Source organism: Heptranchias perlo, chromosome 30 (genome assembly GCF_035084215.1).
Source record: "Heptranchias perlo isolate sHepPer1 chromosome 30, sHepPer1.hap1, whole genome shotgun sequence".
Classification (NCBI taxonomy): domain Eukaryota; kingdom Metazoa; phylum Chordata; class Chondrichthyes; order Hexanchiformes; family Hexanchidae; genus Heptranchias; species Heptranchias perlo.
This window is the reverse complement of record NC_090354.1, coordinates 28849055-28867227: the sequence shown is the minus strand read 5'-3', so window position 1 is coordinate 28867227 and position 18173 is coordinate 28849055. Positions and strand designations below refer to the sequence as shown.

The 18173-nt window shown below is 41.6% G+C and overlaps 1 protein-coding gene across 2 annotated transcripts in view; it reads right to left on the bottom strand.

Annotated features, from left to right (window-relative positions):
* Positions 1-18173, bottom strand: part of tanc2a (tetratricopeptide repeat, ankyrin repeat and coiled-coil containing 2a) — an 826495-nt gene that overhangs the window by 375142 nt on the left and 433180 nt on the right. For both annotated transcript variants that reach the window (XM_067969114.1, XM_067969115.1), the window contains exon 5: positions 11636-11818. In XM_067969114.1, the coding sequence (XP_067825215.1) occupies positions 11636-11818 (183 nt within the window). The remainder of the gene's footprint in view (positions 1-11635; positions 11819-18173) is intronic.

Sequence of the window (18173 nt, the reverse complement as noted above, 5' to 3'; positions counted from 1 at the left end):
TGAAGCAGATGAAAATGGTTGGGCCGAGGATACTGCCCTGAGGAACTTCTGGAGCAATGTCCTGGGGCTGAGATGATTGGTCTCCAACAACCACTACCATCTTCCTTTGTGCTAGGTATGATTCCAGCCAATGGAGAGTTTTCCCCGATTCCCATTGACTTCAATTTTACTCGGGCTCCTTGGTGCCACACTCTGTCAAATGCTGCCTTAATGTCAAGGGCAGTTACTCTCACCTCACCTCTGGAATTCAGCTTTTGTCCATGTTTGGACCAAGGCTGTAATGAGGTCTGGAGCCGAGTGGTCCTGGCGGAACCCAAACTGAGCATCGGTGAGCAGGTTATTGGTGAGTAAGTGCCGCTTGATAGCACTGTCGACGACACCTTCCATCACTTTGCTGATGGTCGAGAGTAGACTGATGGGGTGGTAATTGGCCGGATTGGATTTGTCCTGCTTTTTGTGGACAGGACATACCTGGGCAATTTTCCACATTGTTGGGTAGATGCCAGTGTTGTCGCTGCACTGGAACAGCTTGGCTAGACGCACAGCTAGTTCTGGAGCACAAGTCTTCAGCACTACAGCCGGAATGTTGTCGGAGCCCATAGCCTTTGCTGTATCCAGTGCACTCAGCCGCTTCTTGATATCACGTGGAGTGAATCGAATTGGCTGAAGATTGGCTTCCGTGATGGTGGGGATATCGGGAGGAGGCCAAGATGGATCATCCACTCGGCACTTCTGGCTGAAGATGGCTGCAAACGCTTCAGCCTTGTCTTTTGCACTCACGTGCTGGACTCCGCCATCATTGGGGATGGGGATGTTTACAGAGCCTCCTCCTCCCGTTAGTTGTTTAATTGTCCACCACCATTCACGACTGGATGTGGCAGGACTGCAGAGCTTTGATCTGATCCGTTGGTTGTGGAATCGCTTCGCTCTGTCTATAGCATGTTGCTTCCGCTGTTTAGCATGCATGTAGTCCTGTGTTGTAGTTTCACCAGGTTGGCACCTTATTTTTTTAGGTACGCCTGTGCTGCTCCTGGCATGCTCTTCTACAATCCTCATTGAACCAGGGTTGATCCCCTGGCTTTTTGGTAATGGTAGAGTGAGAAATATGCCGGGCCATGAGGTTACAGATTGTGCTGGAATACAATTGTGCTGCTGTTAATGGCCCACAGCGCCTCATGGATACCCAGTTTTGAACTGCTAGATCTGTTCTGAATCTATCCCATTTAGCACGGTGGTAGTGCCACACAACACGTTGGATGGTGTCCTCAGTGCGAAGATGGGACTTCGTCTCCACGAGGACTGTGCAGTGGTCACTCCTACCAATACTGTCATGGACACATGCATTTGCGACAGGTAGATTGGTGAGGACGAGGTCAAGTAAGTTTTTCCCTTGTGTTGGTTCGCTCACTACCTGCCGCAGGCCCAGTCTGGCAGTTATGTCGTTCAGGACTCGGCCAGCTCAGTCAGTAGTGGTGCTACCAAGCCACTCTTGGTGATGGACATTGAAGTCCCCCACCCAAAGTACATTCTGTGCCCTTGCTACTCTCAGTGCTTCCTCCAAGTGGTGTTCAACATGGAGTAGGGCTGATTCATCAGCTGAGGGAGGGCGGTAGGTGGTCATCAGCAGGAGGTTTCCTTGCCCGTGTTTGACCTGATGCCATGAGATTTCATGGGGTCCAGAGTCCATGTTGAGGGCCCCCAGGGCCACTCCCTCCTGACTGTATATCACTGTACCACCACCTCTGGTCGGTCTGTCCTGCCGGTGGGACAGGACATAACCAGGGATCGCGATGGAAGAGTCTGGAACGTTGGCTGAAAGGTATGATTCTGTGAATATGGCTATGTCAGGCTGTTGCTTGACTAGTCTGTGGGACAGTTCTCCCAATTTTGGCACAAGTCCCCAGATGTTCGTGAGGAGGACTTTGCAGGGTCGACTGGGCTTGGTTTGCCTTTGTCGTGTCCGGTGCCTAGTAGTCCAAAGCCGGGTGGTCCGTCCGGTTTTATTCTTATTATGACTTTTTTTTGAAAAACGAAAACTGATTTTATCTTTACTGAGAAAGCTAACTCTTAAGCTGCGAAATATAGAGATTTGCGCAGTGAACATGAGGCAAGATACAGGCAAGAAAAAGCAATTCAACACATTGTGATGTTAACCCACTCAGACGAGTGTCATTTCCCCTGCTCCTACTGAATCAGAAATCTCCAATTCTTTTTTCTTTAAACGCTTCACCAATTCAGCATACAGTGTGCTACACTATCAACTATATGTACAGTGGTATCTTGATAGATGAAACATTGATATATTGAATATCTAAATATATTAAAAATCCTTTTCAAGTTCTGACATAGTTCCAGTCTTCTGCATAAAACTGAACAATTTTACTTCAATCATGTGCTCTCCCTGGCTTTGGGAGACCTGATGTTTCCCGTGCTACTGGGCCCAACAAATTCAGTCAGACAGACACTCTGTTCTAATTGAAGAGTCAGGTCAATCAATCTCTATCAATTAGTTTACAATAGAACCAGACATAAGGCAAGAAAAACCTCCATTGGTGGAAAGCTTTAAGAACCATAGGTCCAAAGTCACCTGTTCCTCACCACATGCTACACTTACCATATGTCATGTCTCAAATTACTCATATACTATATCCCAAAACATTATTTTCTGAAAGAAATCTATCTACTTTACATTTGAATGGATCAACACTATCTGCTTCCACCATCTCCCTAGGCAGCCTGTTCCATAGATTTGCCACTTGCTCACTGAAGTACTGTTTCCGCACACTAGTTTTGAATTCACCCCCCTTCAAGTGCAGGCCATGTCCTCTGGTTCTACTGTTCTGAACACGCTTGTCATGGTCCGCATTATCTAGTCCCTTTAGAATCATATCACCTCTCAACCTTCTCTTTTCCAGTGAAAACATGTCCAATTTACGTAATTACTCCTCATAATCCAATCCCTTCATCCCCTCAATCATTCTGGTTGCCTTCTTCTGTATCCTTTCAATAGCTGCAATATCCTTTTCGTACTGCGCCACCAGAACTCTACATAGTATTTTAAGTGCGTTCGCAACAATGATTTATAAGGTGTGAGGATTACATCACTATTTCGACTCTACATAGACCTTTTAGTACATCCCAATATCTGATTTGATTTACTCACTGTTGTTGTGATAGCTTTAATTTATTGTCACTCGGGTTCCCCAGATCTCTTTCATTTTCCATATGCATTATTTTCTTTCCATTTAATTAATAGTCTATTCCTAGATTTTTAATCCCCATGTCAAGCACTCTGCATTTCTCTACATTGAATTTTATCAGCCACCTGTCTGCCCAAAATCCCAAGTATATTCAAATCCTCCTGTAGCTGATCCTGTTCAGCTTTGCAGTCTGCCACCAAATCTATAATCTTCTGACGCAGAGATGAGAGGGCTACCAACTCAGCCAAGTTGACACACACAGTTTGCTCAGCACAAAGAACTTGTCCAGATTCATTCCACAGACTCCCTAAATTATTTTACAAACTTGTTGTTCCTTTCCATCCATTCCTTTCCAGTAAGAATAGACTGAGTTACCTAATGACCCTTTTATATAATGGGACCACTTTCAATGGAAGCCAGTTTCTTGCTGCCAAATTTGTCGGATTTAAACTGTGCGGCAGAATCAGCAACAATAGAACAATTGTGCATACACAAGTCATATGCAGTTAGTAGAAAGTTATATTTGCGACTTTCTGATCATGACTATGCATCTTCTTCAAATGCACATTGCTGGCCTGTACAGGTGGGCTGAGCCATGACAGATCAGATACAAGTGTCATCAGCCTGTAGCAGCACTTTGTCAGTGGCACCCAGCAAGGCTCCCTCCCCAGTAGGTTTCAGTGTTTGCAGTGGTGCTGCTTTGCATTTCTGCAAAAGTGTCAGTTGCCTTTGATGGCAGGCTGAATGACCAGATGGGTAGGCATCAGAGGCAATCCTGTATTACCCTTTCTTCATAGCTCACAGCTTGCATCAGATAAGACTCGTTACATAAATCTTACTATACCAGACAAGAAAAAATACCATTTCCTGCTAAGAAAGATTCAGATTTGGCAGTGCCAACTGTTTCACAACAATGCAAGTTACTACAGCTAAAAACCACATAAACATCAATTATTTAATCTCGGCAAAGTCAACCTAATAAGAATTTATAATGGGACTCAACAAACGAAAGGTTATGATTTGCATAACAAAGGAATAGCTGGCAATAATTGCACATTTGGAGTACTAAGTTTCCTTTGCAGCTTTCAAAATAGACTATTTTCAATTGCGTAATATGTACAGAACTGATTCCTTGTTCTAGTATTGACCAGGAAGATGGTCTGAGCTCCATCTCCACAAAATAGTTTTTACATGGAAAAGTAACCGATGCTTCACAGAGCGTTGATAGGGGAAGTTAGGAGAGGTGGCCAGAGGGGATAACGGTTGGAAAGTGTCGGCATGGTATGCAGATGCAGGACAAGAAATGGGTGGCAGAATTTTGGACAAGTTACAGTTTGTGCAGGGTGGAGCTTGGGATGCTGGGGAGGGGGCAGTTAGAGAAAAGGGGTCTGAAGATGAAGAAGGCATGGGTAAATATTTTGGCTGCCAGTGGGTGTGAAATAGGGGCAGAGGTGGCCGATATAAGCAGTCTTAGTACAGACCAGCCATGATCTAATTGAATGGTGGAACGGGCTCAAGGGGCTGAATGCACTCATTTTATTGAGGCAATCTTTTCATGCACGCATGCACATGTGAAATGGATAACTAAAGCCAACTGGGACAAATAGAGTGATTTCCCCATCATCATTGAGTCAGTAAAGTCATTGTTAAAATGAATACTCAAGTTAGTGGATCTATTCCAAATGTTCCTGGCTCATTTTCTACAACCCAGCATCCAAGAACTAAATTAACAGTTCACACACTTTCTATGGTGAGAAGAGACCTGAGATATGCATAAAATACCTACATCTCCTATGGCCATCAGGAGTAGCTTTGTTTTTTTGCTGCAAGGCAGCCAATTCAGAGCTAAACAAGAGGGAGACTGCATGGACAGAACACAAGGGGGTAGGGATGCTGCCAGAATGCTGACCCCCATCACCCTGCTCGCCCCCGCACCACCATCTTGCTTGCTATTGGGCATTACATTTTAAATGATGCTATTGTCTCTGTCTCAACAGCATTCCATCTTCTTATGCATCTCCATGTGAAAACATTTCTTTTAACTTAGTCCTTCATTCTTCTAGTGATCATCCTCAGTTCATGACCCCTTGTTCCTGATTTGCAAACCAGAGGAAAGGACTTTTACCATTTGCCCCCTTAAATAAATGTTCAAAATTTTAAAAACCTCCACTAGATCTCCCTCAACCTTTCCTATGTCAGTGAAAAATGCCAATTTTTCAAGCTTTTCTTCTTAACTGCATCCTCTCATTTTGGTGTCATTCCAGTGAATCTCCACTGAACCCCTTTCACACCTCTAATATCTTTGCTATAATGGGGTATAAGTGGCCTAACCACACTCACTTTTTGTTTAACATTTAATGCCTCTATGTATAAAACCAAGAATCCAATTTGCCTTGTACATGGTCCATATACTATTTAAACTCCCATTTAAAAATGGAGATCTCCATTTCTCCACTTTTAAGAATCTTACCATTGAGGATATAGTTCCTTTCACTGATTTTTTCCTTAAAATGGACAACTTCACATTTCTCTGCACTGAACCTTACCAGCCACTTAGCTGCTCACTGTTAACCTGAACCTAGCTTCTTGCAATCTTCCTCAGTTTGTCATTCTCCTTAATTTGATATCACTAGCAAACTTCAATAGCGTGCCTCTTGTGCCGAATCTTATACCCAAAACATTTGTATAAATGGAACACGAAAGAGGTCCCAGTACAGATCCTTGGACACACTACCTACATCTTGCCAATGCAAAAAACATCCATCTCCCCCATACTCTTCACTTTCTAACCCTAGCCATTTTTCTATGCATGTGGCTACATTCCCTTTGATACCACATACTTTATTTTTTACAATTCCTTTATCAAACATCTCCTAATAATCCATCCTGACAATGACTTGCCACGCTGATTATTCCCAAGTTGCCCATGCCATCCTAAGTGATAACCAATTTCATCCTGTATTATGGACTCTAGAAATGTATCCACAATTCAGGCAAGATGAAAATCCTACAATTTCGTAGCTTAACCCTTTCCGCTTTCTTGAACAAGGGTGTAACAGTTATCATGCTCCAGTCCATTGGCACAATTCCCATGTCCGTATTCTTTTTGAAAAATTATGTTTATTGCTTTCTCTTTCCCAATCTCCTTCAAGGTACATACCACCTAGGCTTGGTGATTTTCTACTTATAATCCCATTAGCTTTGTTAATAGTTTCCTTCTGAACGTTTCATTCTCCTCATGTACTCATACAGTCTTACTTTCACCTTCATCTATAAAAATCAATGCAAAATATTTATTAAGCATCTCCACCATTCCCTTATTCTCCAGTGCAAAATGGCCTTTATTTCTGCAAGTGGTCCCACCCTTCTTGGGCTATTCTTTTACTTCTAAAATGCTTATAAAAGCACTTGTCATTTCCCTTGATGTCAACTGCCAGTCCTCTTTCATACTCCTATTCAGTCTTCCTAAACACACTTTTTGTTTCCTTTCTATGCTTTTTATATTTCTCAATTTTCTTTTCTTTCCACCTATATTTAACATATAACTCTATTTTAGACCAGATTTTTGCTCTATCCAAAGAACTCCAGCATTTAGCACACCTCCATTACTCATCTCTGGCACGTACTATAACCTGCATAATATCCATCGCCATTTATCAAGTATCTCCCATTGATGCTCTGTTATTTGATCTGCCAATTTTTCGGGAATTGGCGAGACTGAAACCATCGTCCTCATTCCGTATCACAACCTCCGCACACTCGCCATTGATGCCATACCCCATCCTGGCCACTGTCTCAGGCTGAACCTGACGGTTTGCAACTTCAGCAACCCTTTTTGATCTTCAGCTGAACTTCCACCTCCATATCTTCTTCATCATAAAGACCATCTATTTCTACCTCCATAACATCACGTGCCTCTGGCCTCTACCTCAGTTCACCTGACACTGAAACCCTCATCCATGTCGTTGTCACCTCCAGACTCTACTATTCGTAGAATCATAGAAATTTACGGCATAGGAGGTCGTCATATGGCCCATCGTATCTGTACCAGCCGAAAAAGAGCTATCCAGCCTATTCCCACTTTCCAGCTCTTGGTCCATAGCCTCGTAGGTTATGACACTTCAAGTGCACATCCAGTTCCAATGCTCTCCTGACTGGCCCCCCATTTCCACTGTCCATAAACACCAGCTCATCCAGAACAGTCCATATCCTATCCTACACCATCTCACTTGCACATCACCTCTCTCCTTGATGATCTACTGGTCCTTCAATGCCTCAAATTTAAAATTCTCATCCTTGAGTTTAAGTCCTTCCATGGCCTCTGTATCTCTGTAGACTTTTCCAGCACAACAAACACGTCCCTCCCAGCCCGAACTCCCCATTCCTGACTACATTCTCTTATGCATGCCTCTTTTCTATATCTCGTCATTGGTGGCCGTGCCTTTAGCCACCTAGACTCAACACTCTGAAATTCCATCCCTAACCCTCTCTGCCTCTCCTCCTTTAAGACTCTCCTTATAACCTACCTTTTTGACCAAGCTAATATCGCGTTCTTTGGCCCAGGAGCCATTTCTTACATTAGGCTTCTGTGAGGCACCTTGGGAGGATTTTGTGTGTTAAAAATGTTATATAAATGCAAGTAGTTGTTTTTATTGTTGAATCCACACATGGTTGGTGCCAAAAGTTTCCCAACATTCTCAGCATCCTACTCCCATCATGGGAATTTTCTGGAGAATTTTAAGTCTCCAGGATCCCACTCTCTGCGGTGCATGTCCTGTAAGCAGCACATCTGTTTACTAGATTTCTGTCTTGCACCACATTGTCAATGACAATAACCAGTAAATGTGCATTTATGGGTTGGCCAACGATTTGGCCCCTGAATTTCCAATGCATTTGGTGAGTGAGGTAGTTAGAACTTTGCTTTAATTTCCTCTATTGATTCATTGCATTACCCCATGCCCTATTAATATTGTAGCAGAAGGTAATATCCAATATAGGATACCCTTGTAAATAGGAATGTCCTGCTGTTGATATTTTGGATTATATTTATTTTATACTCTTACTAGTTTTGAAAATTTAATGCAAAGTTTGGAAACAACAATGAAGCTTAAATTTATTGGAGGTTGTTTGTGAGAATTTATAGCACATTTGCACTGGAGAACTGTGTCCTGGCTTCCAATTCCACTGCTATAAAATCCTCATTTACATTGCTGGACAAATTCAACAGCAACCAGAAAAGTTTGATGAAAATCCCAAAATGAGACTTCAACTATTCAAGCGAATCATTTGCCTATATAACAGTCACTACATTTCAAAAAATAATTGTATAAAACCCTTTGCGATGTTTCAACATGGAAGAGCGCTATATAAATACAACCATTGCATTATATACACATTTTCAAAAGGAAAAAGTTTCTAACAAAAAGAAAAGAATCTGGTAAAGCATTTTTAAAGTTATCACTGTAACAATTTCATGCTTATGGATGAACAAACAGGCAGCACCATAATCATGCATCAGAATGGGAACTGATCAGCTACAAAATGTGTAATGTTGTCCAACTATTAAACATTTATTTTAAAGGTCTTTTGTCTATATTGTGCTTATATTCCAACTGAATAAGTTAGCTTATTGATGTAAGTAAAGTTTTGATGCTGATCAGATCATTGTTGGATATGGATCAATATTTTTTGAATAAAACTGTAAAGTGGGATGATTAGTCGACTTGTGCTGCAAACAGTGGATTTTATTAGTCAAAGAATTGAATGACTTCAGCATCCCACTCCCATTCTGGATAGTTTCTGGAGAGAATACAACTTTATAGACTGTACTTTAGAGAAATGCCAATAAGCTGTTCCATTCCAGCCCCACTGTTCTGAACAAACAACCTTCAGAATAAACTTAATGAGTTTAAAATCTGTTATCTCTTTGAAGATAATTAGATAGTCCAAACAGGGATATGCTAGATGCAGCATTGCATCTTGAGAAAGCAGAAGCAGCCATTAAGAGGGTGCATGTGGAGAAGGCTCTAAACTTCTTCGACTGATATGCAAACCATGCCCCAGTCAAAGATCTGATTATTTTTGCTTTGTATGGATCTACCTCCCAGTTAAACTGTGGAGTCAAAAACCTGAACAAATATACTAGAACCTGCCCCAAATCATCTGATCCTTAAACTGACCTATGTGCCAAGGCAAGGAATGTAGAATAGGATTCTCTGTCTCTTAAATTACATTCTTGATATTTTAATTAGATAAAGTGAAAAAAACATTTTGTAGCGTAGTGTGAATGTAAACCAAGTACTATTAAGAATGGGCTTTGGCCTCATATAGGAACAGGAGTAGGCCATTCAGCCCCTTGAGCTTGTTCTGGCATTTAATTAGATCACGGCTGACCCGTATCTCAATTCCATTTACATGCCTTTGGTCTATATCCCTTGATACCCTTACCTAACAAAAATGTATTGATCCCAGTCTTGGGAACTTCAATTGACCCAGCATCCTCAGCCTTTTGGGGGAGAGGAATTCTAGATTTACACTACCCTTTGTGTGAAAAAGTGCTTCCTGATTTCACTCCTAACTGGCCTAGCTCTAATTTTATTGTTCTAGATTCCCCAACCAGGAGAAATAGTTTCCCTGTATCTACGCTATCGAATCCCTTCATATTTTAAATAACTCAATTAGATCACCCCTCAACCATCTCAACTTAAGGGAATACTAGCCAAGTTTATGGAACCTGTCCTCATTCCATTAGCCTTCTTGATTACTTTTTCTACCTTTGCACGAGTTTATCGTGATCTGTGCACACGGGCACCCAAAATCCCTTTGCACTCCACAGCTCTAAATCTCTCACCATGACAAAAATATTGCGATTTGTATTTCTCAGCTCTAAAGTTGATGACTTCACACTTCTCCACATTGAACTCCATCTGCCATAGTTTTGCCCACTCACTTAATCTGCCTACTTTCTGTTATAACTTCCAACTCCCATCTACATTATTGACTGTCTCCCAACTTAGTGTCATCTGCAAACTTGGATATACAACTCTCTATTCCTTCAACCAAGTCATTAATACATGTGGTGAAAAGCTGAGGCCCCAGTACAAATCCCTGGCGAACACCACTTCTCACATTTCACTAATCAGAGAATATTTCCTTCATCCCTACTCTGTCTCCTACCTCCCAATCAATTACTGACCCCTGTCACAAGGTTACCTCCAGTTCCGTGCGCTTTCATTTTTGCTAATAACCTCTTCTGCAGAACTTCATCAAATGCCTTCTGGAAGTCCATATAGACAACATCCATTGACACTTCCCTATCCACAATGCTAATGACCCTCTCAAAATATTAATTTAAATTAGTCAGACATGATCTAGCCTTCTCAAATCCATGCTGACTCGTTGATCAGCTCGTACTTGTCCAAGTGCTCTATTACTCTGTCTCTGATGACAGATTCCAAATATGTTGGGTGATCTCAAAATATAACTCCACCTTCTCTGCTATAGAGTAATGTTTCATCTAATTGCCCAGTTGAGAACAGAAATAAATCCCAAATTACATACATAGAATGTACAGCACAGACCATTCAGTCCAACAGGCCCATGCCAGTGTTTATGCTCCACATGAGCTGTCTCCCTCCCTACCTCATCTAACCCTATCAGCATATACTTATATTCCTTTCTCCCTCATGTGTTTATCTTAGCTGCCTCTTAAATGCACCTATGCCAGTCACCTCAACTACTGCTGTGGTAGCAAGTTCCACATTCCAACCACTCTCTGGGTGAAGAAGTTACAAGTGACAAACAGTCCTGAAATCTGAACCAGCACTCGAGCACTGTCACTGTACCGTCAAACGTACAGCCCTTTTAGTAAGGAAAACGAGTCATATTCACCTTTTAATTTTTCTGAGTCTAACAATTTTTCTAGTCTGCAACATTGAAAAATGTTCCAGATTCCACCAAGGCTGTGAATTAGTTTGGACCTAACTTAGACCTTGCTCCAAGACCAGGACCAAAGTTCTGATTACTTAAATAAGAGAGCAGGTTCTGCTCTGGGATCGTGCATGGCTCATAAAATGGCTTGCAATACTTGTGCAAATATTTTTGAACAGATTTCTTTGGCCAGTTGCCAAACTGGTGCCAAGGCAAGCAGGAAGGAAATAAAACACTGCAAGAGAGTGATCAATTGTTGAAGGTGGTCGATATTATTCTCGACTGCTGGTTCAGAAAACTGCCTCACATATAAATGGAGTGGTATTCTGCAGTAACAGAAATATGGACATTAGTCGATGTACAAACTCCAAAATCTACTTGCAATATTAAACAACTCCTCTTAAATGGTTACAGTACACAATAAAAATCACCAGTTCCTACATGATACGTTAGAGAAACAAATGACATATTATTACATTGCATTAATGAGCAAATTAACACCTTACCTGTTATTTTCTTTACAGGTTGAAGGCGGACACTGATAGATTGGTGCGTGAGCAGAGGGGAAGAGGGGAGAGAGCGGGACATCCCTTCCATTATCCGTATGTGCTGCATTCCTTCAGAAGCTGGGAGAGACGGAACAGCGTAATCTGGTTCAAAAGCACAGTCGTTCTCTGTACTGGACACACCTTGAAAAAAAAGAGAATACGAAGATTTAGCCAAAAAATTTGAAATGTCTTGACACAAGAGAGCGATAGTGAACCTGCTACTACAAGGTTAATTTCTCTACAAATGTTCTGCCATCATGATCTGGCAGCTGTCAAACTTGTAGCTCCTGATACAAATTTAATCCGACAAAGGACTTCGTCTTTCCAGGGTAAGATGACAGACAAAAAAAATAAATGCCACATCTTGGGGATAAGTCCAATAACAACATTTGATGTCTAAACTTCTGATTACGAGCCCTTGACAGCAGATGATAGAGAAAGCAAATACTCTTTAAATTTTAAAATATCATTTAGTTTATGCTGGAACAATAAAAAAAAATTCAAAACTTGTCACTTTTAATAGGGCTTCCAGAGACAGACATTTGGACAGATGTGAGCTCCACTAATAAGAATCACTGAAGTATTTTTTGATATTCGGATATTTAAAGGGGACATTTTGCACTAAAAGTTAGATCATAGTAGGTACAGAACATTCGGCCCATCATGCCTGTGTCAGCTCTTTGAAAGAGCTATCCAATTAGTCCCATTCCCATGCTCCTTCCCCATAGCCATGTAATTTTTTTCCCTTCTGGTATTTATCCAATTCCCTTTTGAAAGTTACTATTGAATCTGCTTCCGCCACTTTTTCAGGCAGTGCATTCCAGATCATCACAATTTGCTACGTAAAAAAATGTTTCCTCATGTCGCCTCTGGCTCTTTAGGCAATCACCTTAAATCTGTGTCCTCTGTTTATTGACCCTTCTGTCACTGGAAACAGTTTCTCCTTATTTACTCTATCAAAACCCTTCATGATCTTGAACACCTTCCCTTAACTTTCTCTGTTCTAAGGAGAACAACCCCATCTTCTCCAGTCTCTCCACATAACTGAAGTCCCTCATTCCTGGTAACATTCTAGTAAATCTCTTTTGCACCCTCTTTACTAAAGTGTGGTGCCCAGAATTGAACACAATATTCCAGATGAGGCCTAACCAGTATATTATAAAGGTTTAGCATAACTTCCTTGCTGTTGTACTCTATGCCTCTGTTAATAAAGCCCAGGATCCTATATGCTTTTTTTTAACAGCACTCTCAACTTGTCCTACTACCTTCAAATATTTGTGTACATACACCCCCAGCTCTCTGTGTCCGACACTCCCTTTAAAATTGTGCCATTTAGTTTATATTGCCTCTCATTCTTCCTACCAAAATATCTCACTTCACACTTCTCTGTTAAATTTCACCAGCCACATGTCTGCCCATTTCACCAGTCTATGCCCTTCTGAAGTCTGTGACTCCACATTGTTTACGACATTTCCGAGTTTCGTGTCATCTGAAATCTTTGAAATTATACCCTCTATACCCAAGTCCAGGTCATTAATATATATCAAAAATAGGAGTGGTCCTAATACTGACCTCTGGGTAACACCACTGTTTACTTCCCTCCAGTCTGAAAAATAACCGCTCACCACTACTCTCTGCTTTCTGTCCCTTTAATCCCAAGGGCTTAAATTTCGCTAACAAGTCTGTTATGTGCTACTTTATCAATTGCCTTTTGAAAGTCCGTATACACAACATCAACCCTCCCCGTTACTTCATCAAAGAACTCAAAGGACTTCAAAGGTAGTGATCTCAGGATTACTACCAGTGCCATGTGCTAGTGAGTATAGGAACAGGAGAATAGACAGGATGAATGCGTGGCTGCAGGGATGGTGCAGGAGAGAGGGATTTAGATTCCTGGGACATTGGGAGCGGTTCTGGGGAAGGTGGGACCTTTACAAGCGGGACGGGTTACACCCGAGCAGGACCGGGACCAATGTCCTCGCGGGGGTGTTTGCTAGTGCTGTTGGGAAGGTTTAAACTAGAGTGGCAGGGGGATGGGAACCTGAGCGGGGAGTCAGAAGGGAATAAAGTTGAGAGCAGCAAGAAAGGGGAAGACCCAAGGGAAATCTACAATACAAATAGTACAAACAGTTGTTCAAGAACAAGTGAAAGGGAAAAGTGTAGAGCAGCGGAAAGAAAGTGTACTTTAGGCATGACAGATAAAATAAAAACTAGAAGGCGTAAGGCGATTAACCCAGCATCAAAGCTGAAGGTCAGGCTAGGGTGCGTGGCCCAATTAAGAGTTCTATATACAAATGCACGGAGTATAAGGAATAAATTAAATGAACTACAGGTTCAAATTCAAATTGGAGGGTATGACATGATAGCTATTACTGAGACTTGACTGCAGGATGGTCAGGATTGGGAACTAATTATACCGGGTTATAAGGTCTACAGGAGAGATAGGGAAAATGGAAGAGGGGGAGGAGTAGCCTTAATGATTAGAGATGAAATCACTTCAATGATAAAGGGGGATATAACGAGAGGTAAGCAACCAACAGAGACCTTATGGGTTGAATTGAGAAATAGGAAAGGATCTAAGACTATAGTGGGAGTTGTATATAGGAGCCCTGGCAGCAGCTCCGAAGTGCTAGATTGTATAATTGCAGAGATTAGACAAGCGTGTAAGAAAGGCATAGTGGTCTTAATGGGGGACTTTAACCTTCACATGGATTGGGAAAAGCAGACTAGCAACTGTCAGAAAGGTAGTGAATTTCTTGAGTGTGTCCGGGATAGTTTTCTGCAGCAGTATGTCCTAGAGGCAACAAGGGCGCAAGTCATACTAGATTTAGTAATGAACCAGATTTAGTTAACGGCTTAACTGTGCGTGAACATCTATCCAATAGTGATCATAACATGATCGAGTTCAATGTAGTGTTTGAAAGGGAAAAAAGTGAATCAGCTGCTAAGATTCTAGACTTGGGCAAGGCCGTCTTCGATGGGATGAGACAGAGACTGTCCACAGTAAACTGGGCAAATCTGTTAATGGGTAAAACGACTGATGATCAGTGGGAAATGTTTAAAGAAACATTTAATGTGATACAGAATCGGTTTATACCCCTGAGGGGCAAGAACTCTACTTGCCAAAAACAACAGCCATGGACAACTAAAGAGGTAAGGGACAGTATAAGACATAAGGAAAGGACATACAAAAAGGCAAAAAATGGCACAGATCCTGGCAAATGGGAAAGATACAAAGATCAACAAAGGGTCACAAAACAGATAGTAAGGGCTACAAAAAGAGAGTATGAAAAGAAACTCGCAAGGGATATCAAAACCAATACAAAGAACTTTTATAGTTATATTAGGAAAAAGAGGGTGGTCAGGAGCAGTGTTGGCCCCTTAAAAACTGAAAGTGGGGATATTGTCATTGACAATGGGGAAATGGCGGATATGTTGAACAATTACTTTGCGTCAGTATTTACAGTAGAAAAATCCCAAGAAAACTAATATTGAATCGGAGACAGGGACTCGATAAAATTAACATAGGTAAAGCAACAGTAATGAAGAAAATAACAGCACTAAAGAGTGACAAATCCCCAGGACCAGATGGTTTCCATCCCAGGGTTTTAAAGGAAGTAGGTGAGCACATTGCGGATGCCCTAACTATAATCTTTCAAAGTTCTCTAGATTGAGGAACTGTCCCTCTAGATTGGAAAATTGCACATGTCACTCCGCTTTTTAAGAAAGGAGAGAGAGGGAAACTGGGGAATTATAGACCAGTTAGCCTAACATCTGTTGCGGGGAAAATGCTGGAGTCTATAATTAAGGATAGGGTGACTGAACACCTCGAGAATTTTCAGTTAATCAGAGAGAGTCAGCATGGATTTGTGAAAGGTAGGTCGTGCCTGACAAACCTGATTGAAATTTTTGAAGAGGTGACTAAAGTAGTGGACAGGGGAATGTCAATGGATGTTGTTTATATGGATTGCCAGAAGACATTTGATAAGGTCCCACATAAGAGACTGTTAGTTAAGATAGAAGCCCATGGAATCGAGGGAAAAGTACGGACTTGGTTAGGAAGTTGGCTGAGCGAAAGGCGACAGAGAGTAGGGATAATGGGAAGGTACTCACATTGGCAGGATGTGACTAGTGGAGTCCCGCAGGGATCTGTCTTGGGGCCTCAATTATTCACAATATTTATTGACGACTTAGATGAAGGCATAGAAAGTCTCATATCTAAGTTTGCCGATGACACAAAGATTGGTGGCATTGTAAGCAGTGGAGATGAAAACATAAAATTACAAAGCGATATTGATAGATTAGGTGAATGGGCAAAACTGTGGCAAATGGAATTCAATGTAGACAAATGTGAGGTTATCCACTTTGGATCAAAAAAGGATAGAACAGGGTACTTTCTAAATGGTAAAAAGTTAAAAACAGTGGATGTCCAAAGGGACTTTGGGGTTCAGGTACATAGATCATTGAAGTGTCATGAACAGGTGCAAAAAATAATCAAGAAGGCAAATGGAATGTTGGCCTTTATATCTAGAGGACTGGAGTACAAGGGGGCAGAAGTTATGCTGCAGCTATACAAAACCCTGGTTAGACCACACCTGGAGTACTGTGAACAGTTCTGGGCACCGCACCTTCGGAAGGACATATTGGCCTTGGAGGGAGCGCAGCGTAGGTTTACTAGAATGATACCCGGACTTCAAGAGTTAAGTTACGAGGAGAGATTACACAAATTGGGGTTGTATTCTCTCGAGTTTCGAAGGTTAAGGGGTGATCTGATTGAAGTTTATAAGATATTAAGGGGAACAGATAGGGTGGATAGAGAGAAACTATTTCCGCTGGTTGGGGATTTTAGGAGTAGGGGGCACAGTCTAAAAATTAGAGCCAGGCCTTTCAGGAATGAGATTAGAAAACATTTCTACACACAAAGCGTGGTAGAAGTTTGGAACTCTATTCCGCAAACGGCAATTGATACTAGCTCAATTGCTAAATTTAAATCTGAGATAGATAGCTTTTTGGCAACCAAAGATATTAAGGGATATGGGCCAAAGGCAGGTATATGGAGTTAGATCACAGATCAGCCATGATCTTATCAAATGGCGGAGCAGGCACGAGGGGCTGAATGGCCTACTCCTGTTCCTATCTCAATCAAGTTAGTCAAACACGATTTTTCTTTAACAAATCCATGCTGATTTTCATTTACTATCCCATACTTTTCCAAGTGCCAATTAATTTAGTCCCAGATTATTGTCTCTAAAGGTTTCCCCACCATTGACGTTAAGCTGACCGGCCGATAATTGCTGGGTTTATCACTCTCCTTTTTTGAACAGGGATGTAACATTTGCAATCCTCCAGTCCTCTGGCATCGTCCCCATATCTAAAGGACAAATGTAAGGAATCTTACATAGCAGTCAAGTCCAAGGCGGCCTTCGAGACACACGACAACGCAAAATCGTCGAGCAGAAGTTGATAGCCAAGTTCCGCACCCATGAGGACGGCCTCAACCGGGATCTTGGGTTCATGTCACGCTACATATAACCCCACCAGCAAAAAGGGGGAAAAAATTATGTTTTTAATATTCCCTCTCTCTCTCTGCCATTTGGGTTTCTTTCTGTCTGTCTGTATAATTGACACAATGTATATCCAGTGGACTGGGACGTGCTGTTCTCCGTGACTGGCCTGTTTGAATAACAACGACACCTTTTGATTGGTGTGATGCTGTCCCAGCCTAGTATAAGATATGCGATTTGAGAACCTTTTCACTCATTCACCTGACGAAGGGGATAATCTCCGAAAGCTTGTGATTTTAAAATAAATTTGTTGGACTATAACCTGGTGTTGTAAGATTCCTTACATTTGTCCACCCCAGTCCATCACCGGCATCTCCACATCATATCTAAAGGAGGTTTGGAAGATTGTGGCCAGAACCTCCGCAATTTCCAGCCTTACTTCCCTCAGTAACCTCGGATGCATCCCATCAGGACCGGGTGACTTTTCTATTTTGAGTACTGCCAATCTTTTAAGTACCTTCGATTTATCTATTTTTATCCCATCCAATATCGATACTACCTCCTCCTTTACTGCCACAATGGCAGCATCTTCTTCAGCATCCTAATCAGTCCTACCCTTCCTTTGAGTACCCTTTTACTACTTACATGTTTATAAAAGACTTCTGGGTTCCCTTTTATGTTAGCCGCTAATCTATTCTCACACTCTTTCACTGCCCCTCTCAAATCCTTTTTTTAGATCTCTTCCGTACTTTCTGTATTCAGTTTGAATCTTTACTATATTATGAACCATACATTTGTCATAAGTCGCCTTTTTCTGTTTCATTTTAATCTCTATAGATTTAGTTATCCAGGGAGCTCTAGCTTTGGATGCCCTTCCTTTCCCCCTCATGGGAATAAGAACCATCTCCTCCTTGAAGGCCTCCCAATGTTCAATTACTGTTTTGCCTACCAATTTTTGATTCCAATCCACCTGGGCAAGATCCCTTTTTAAA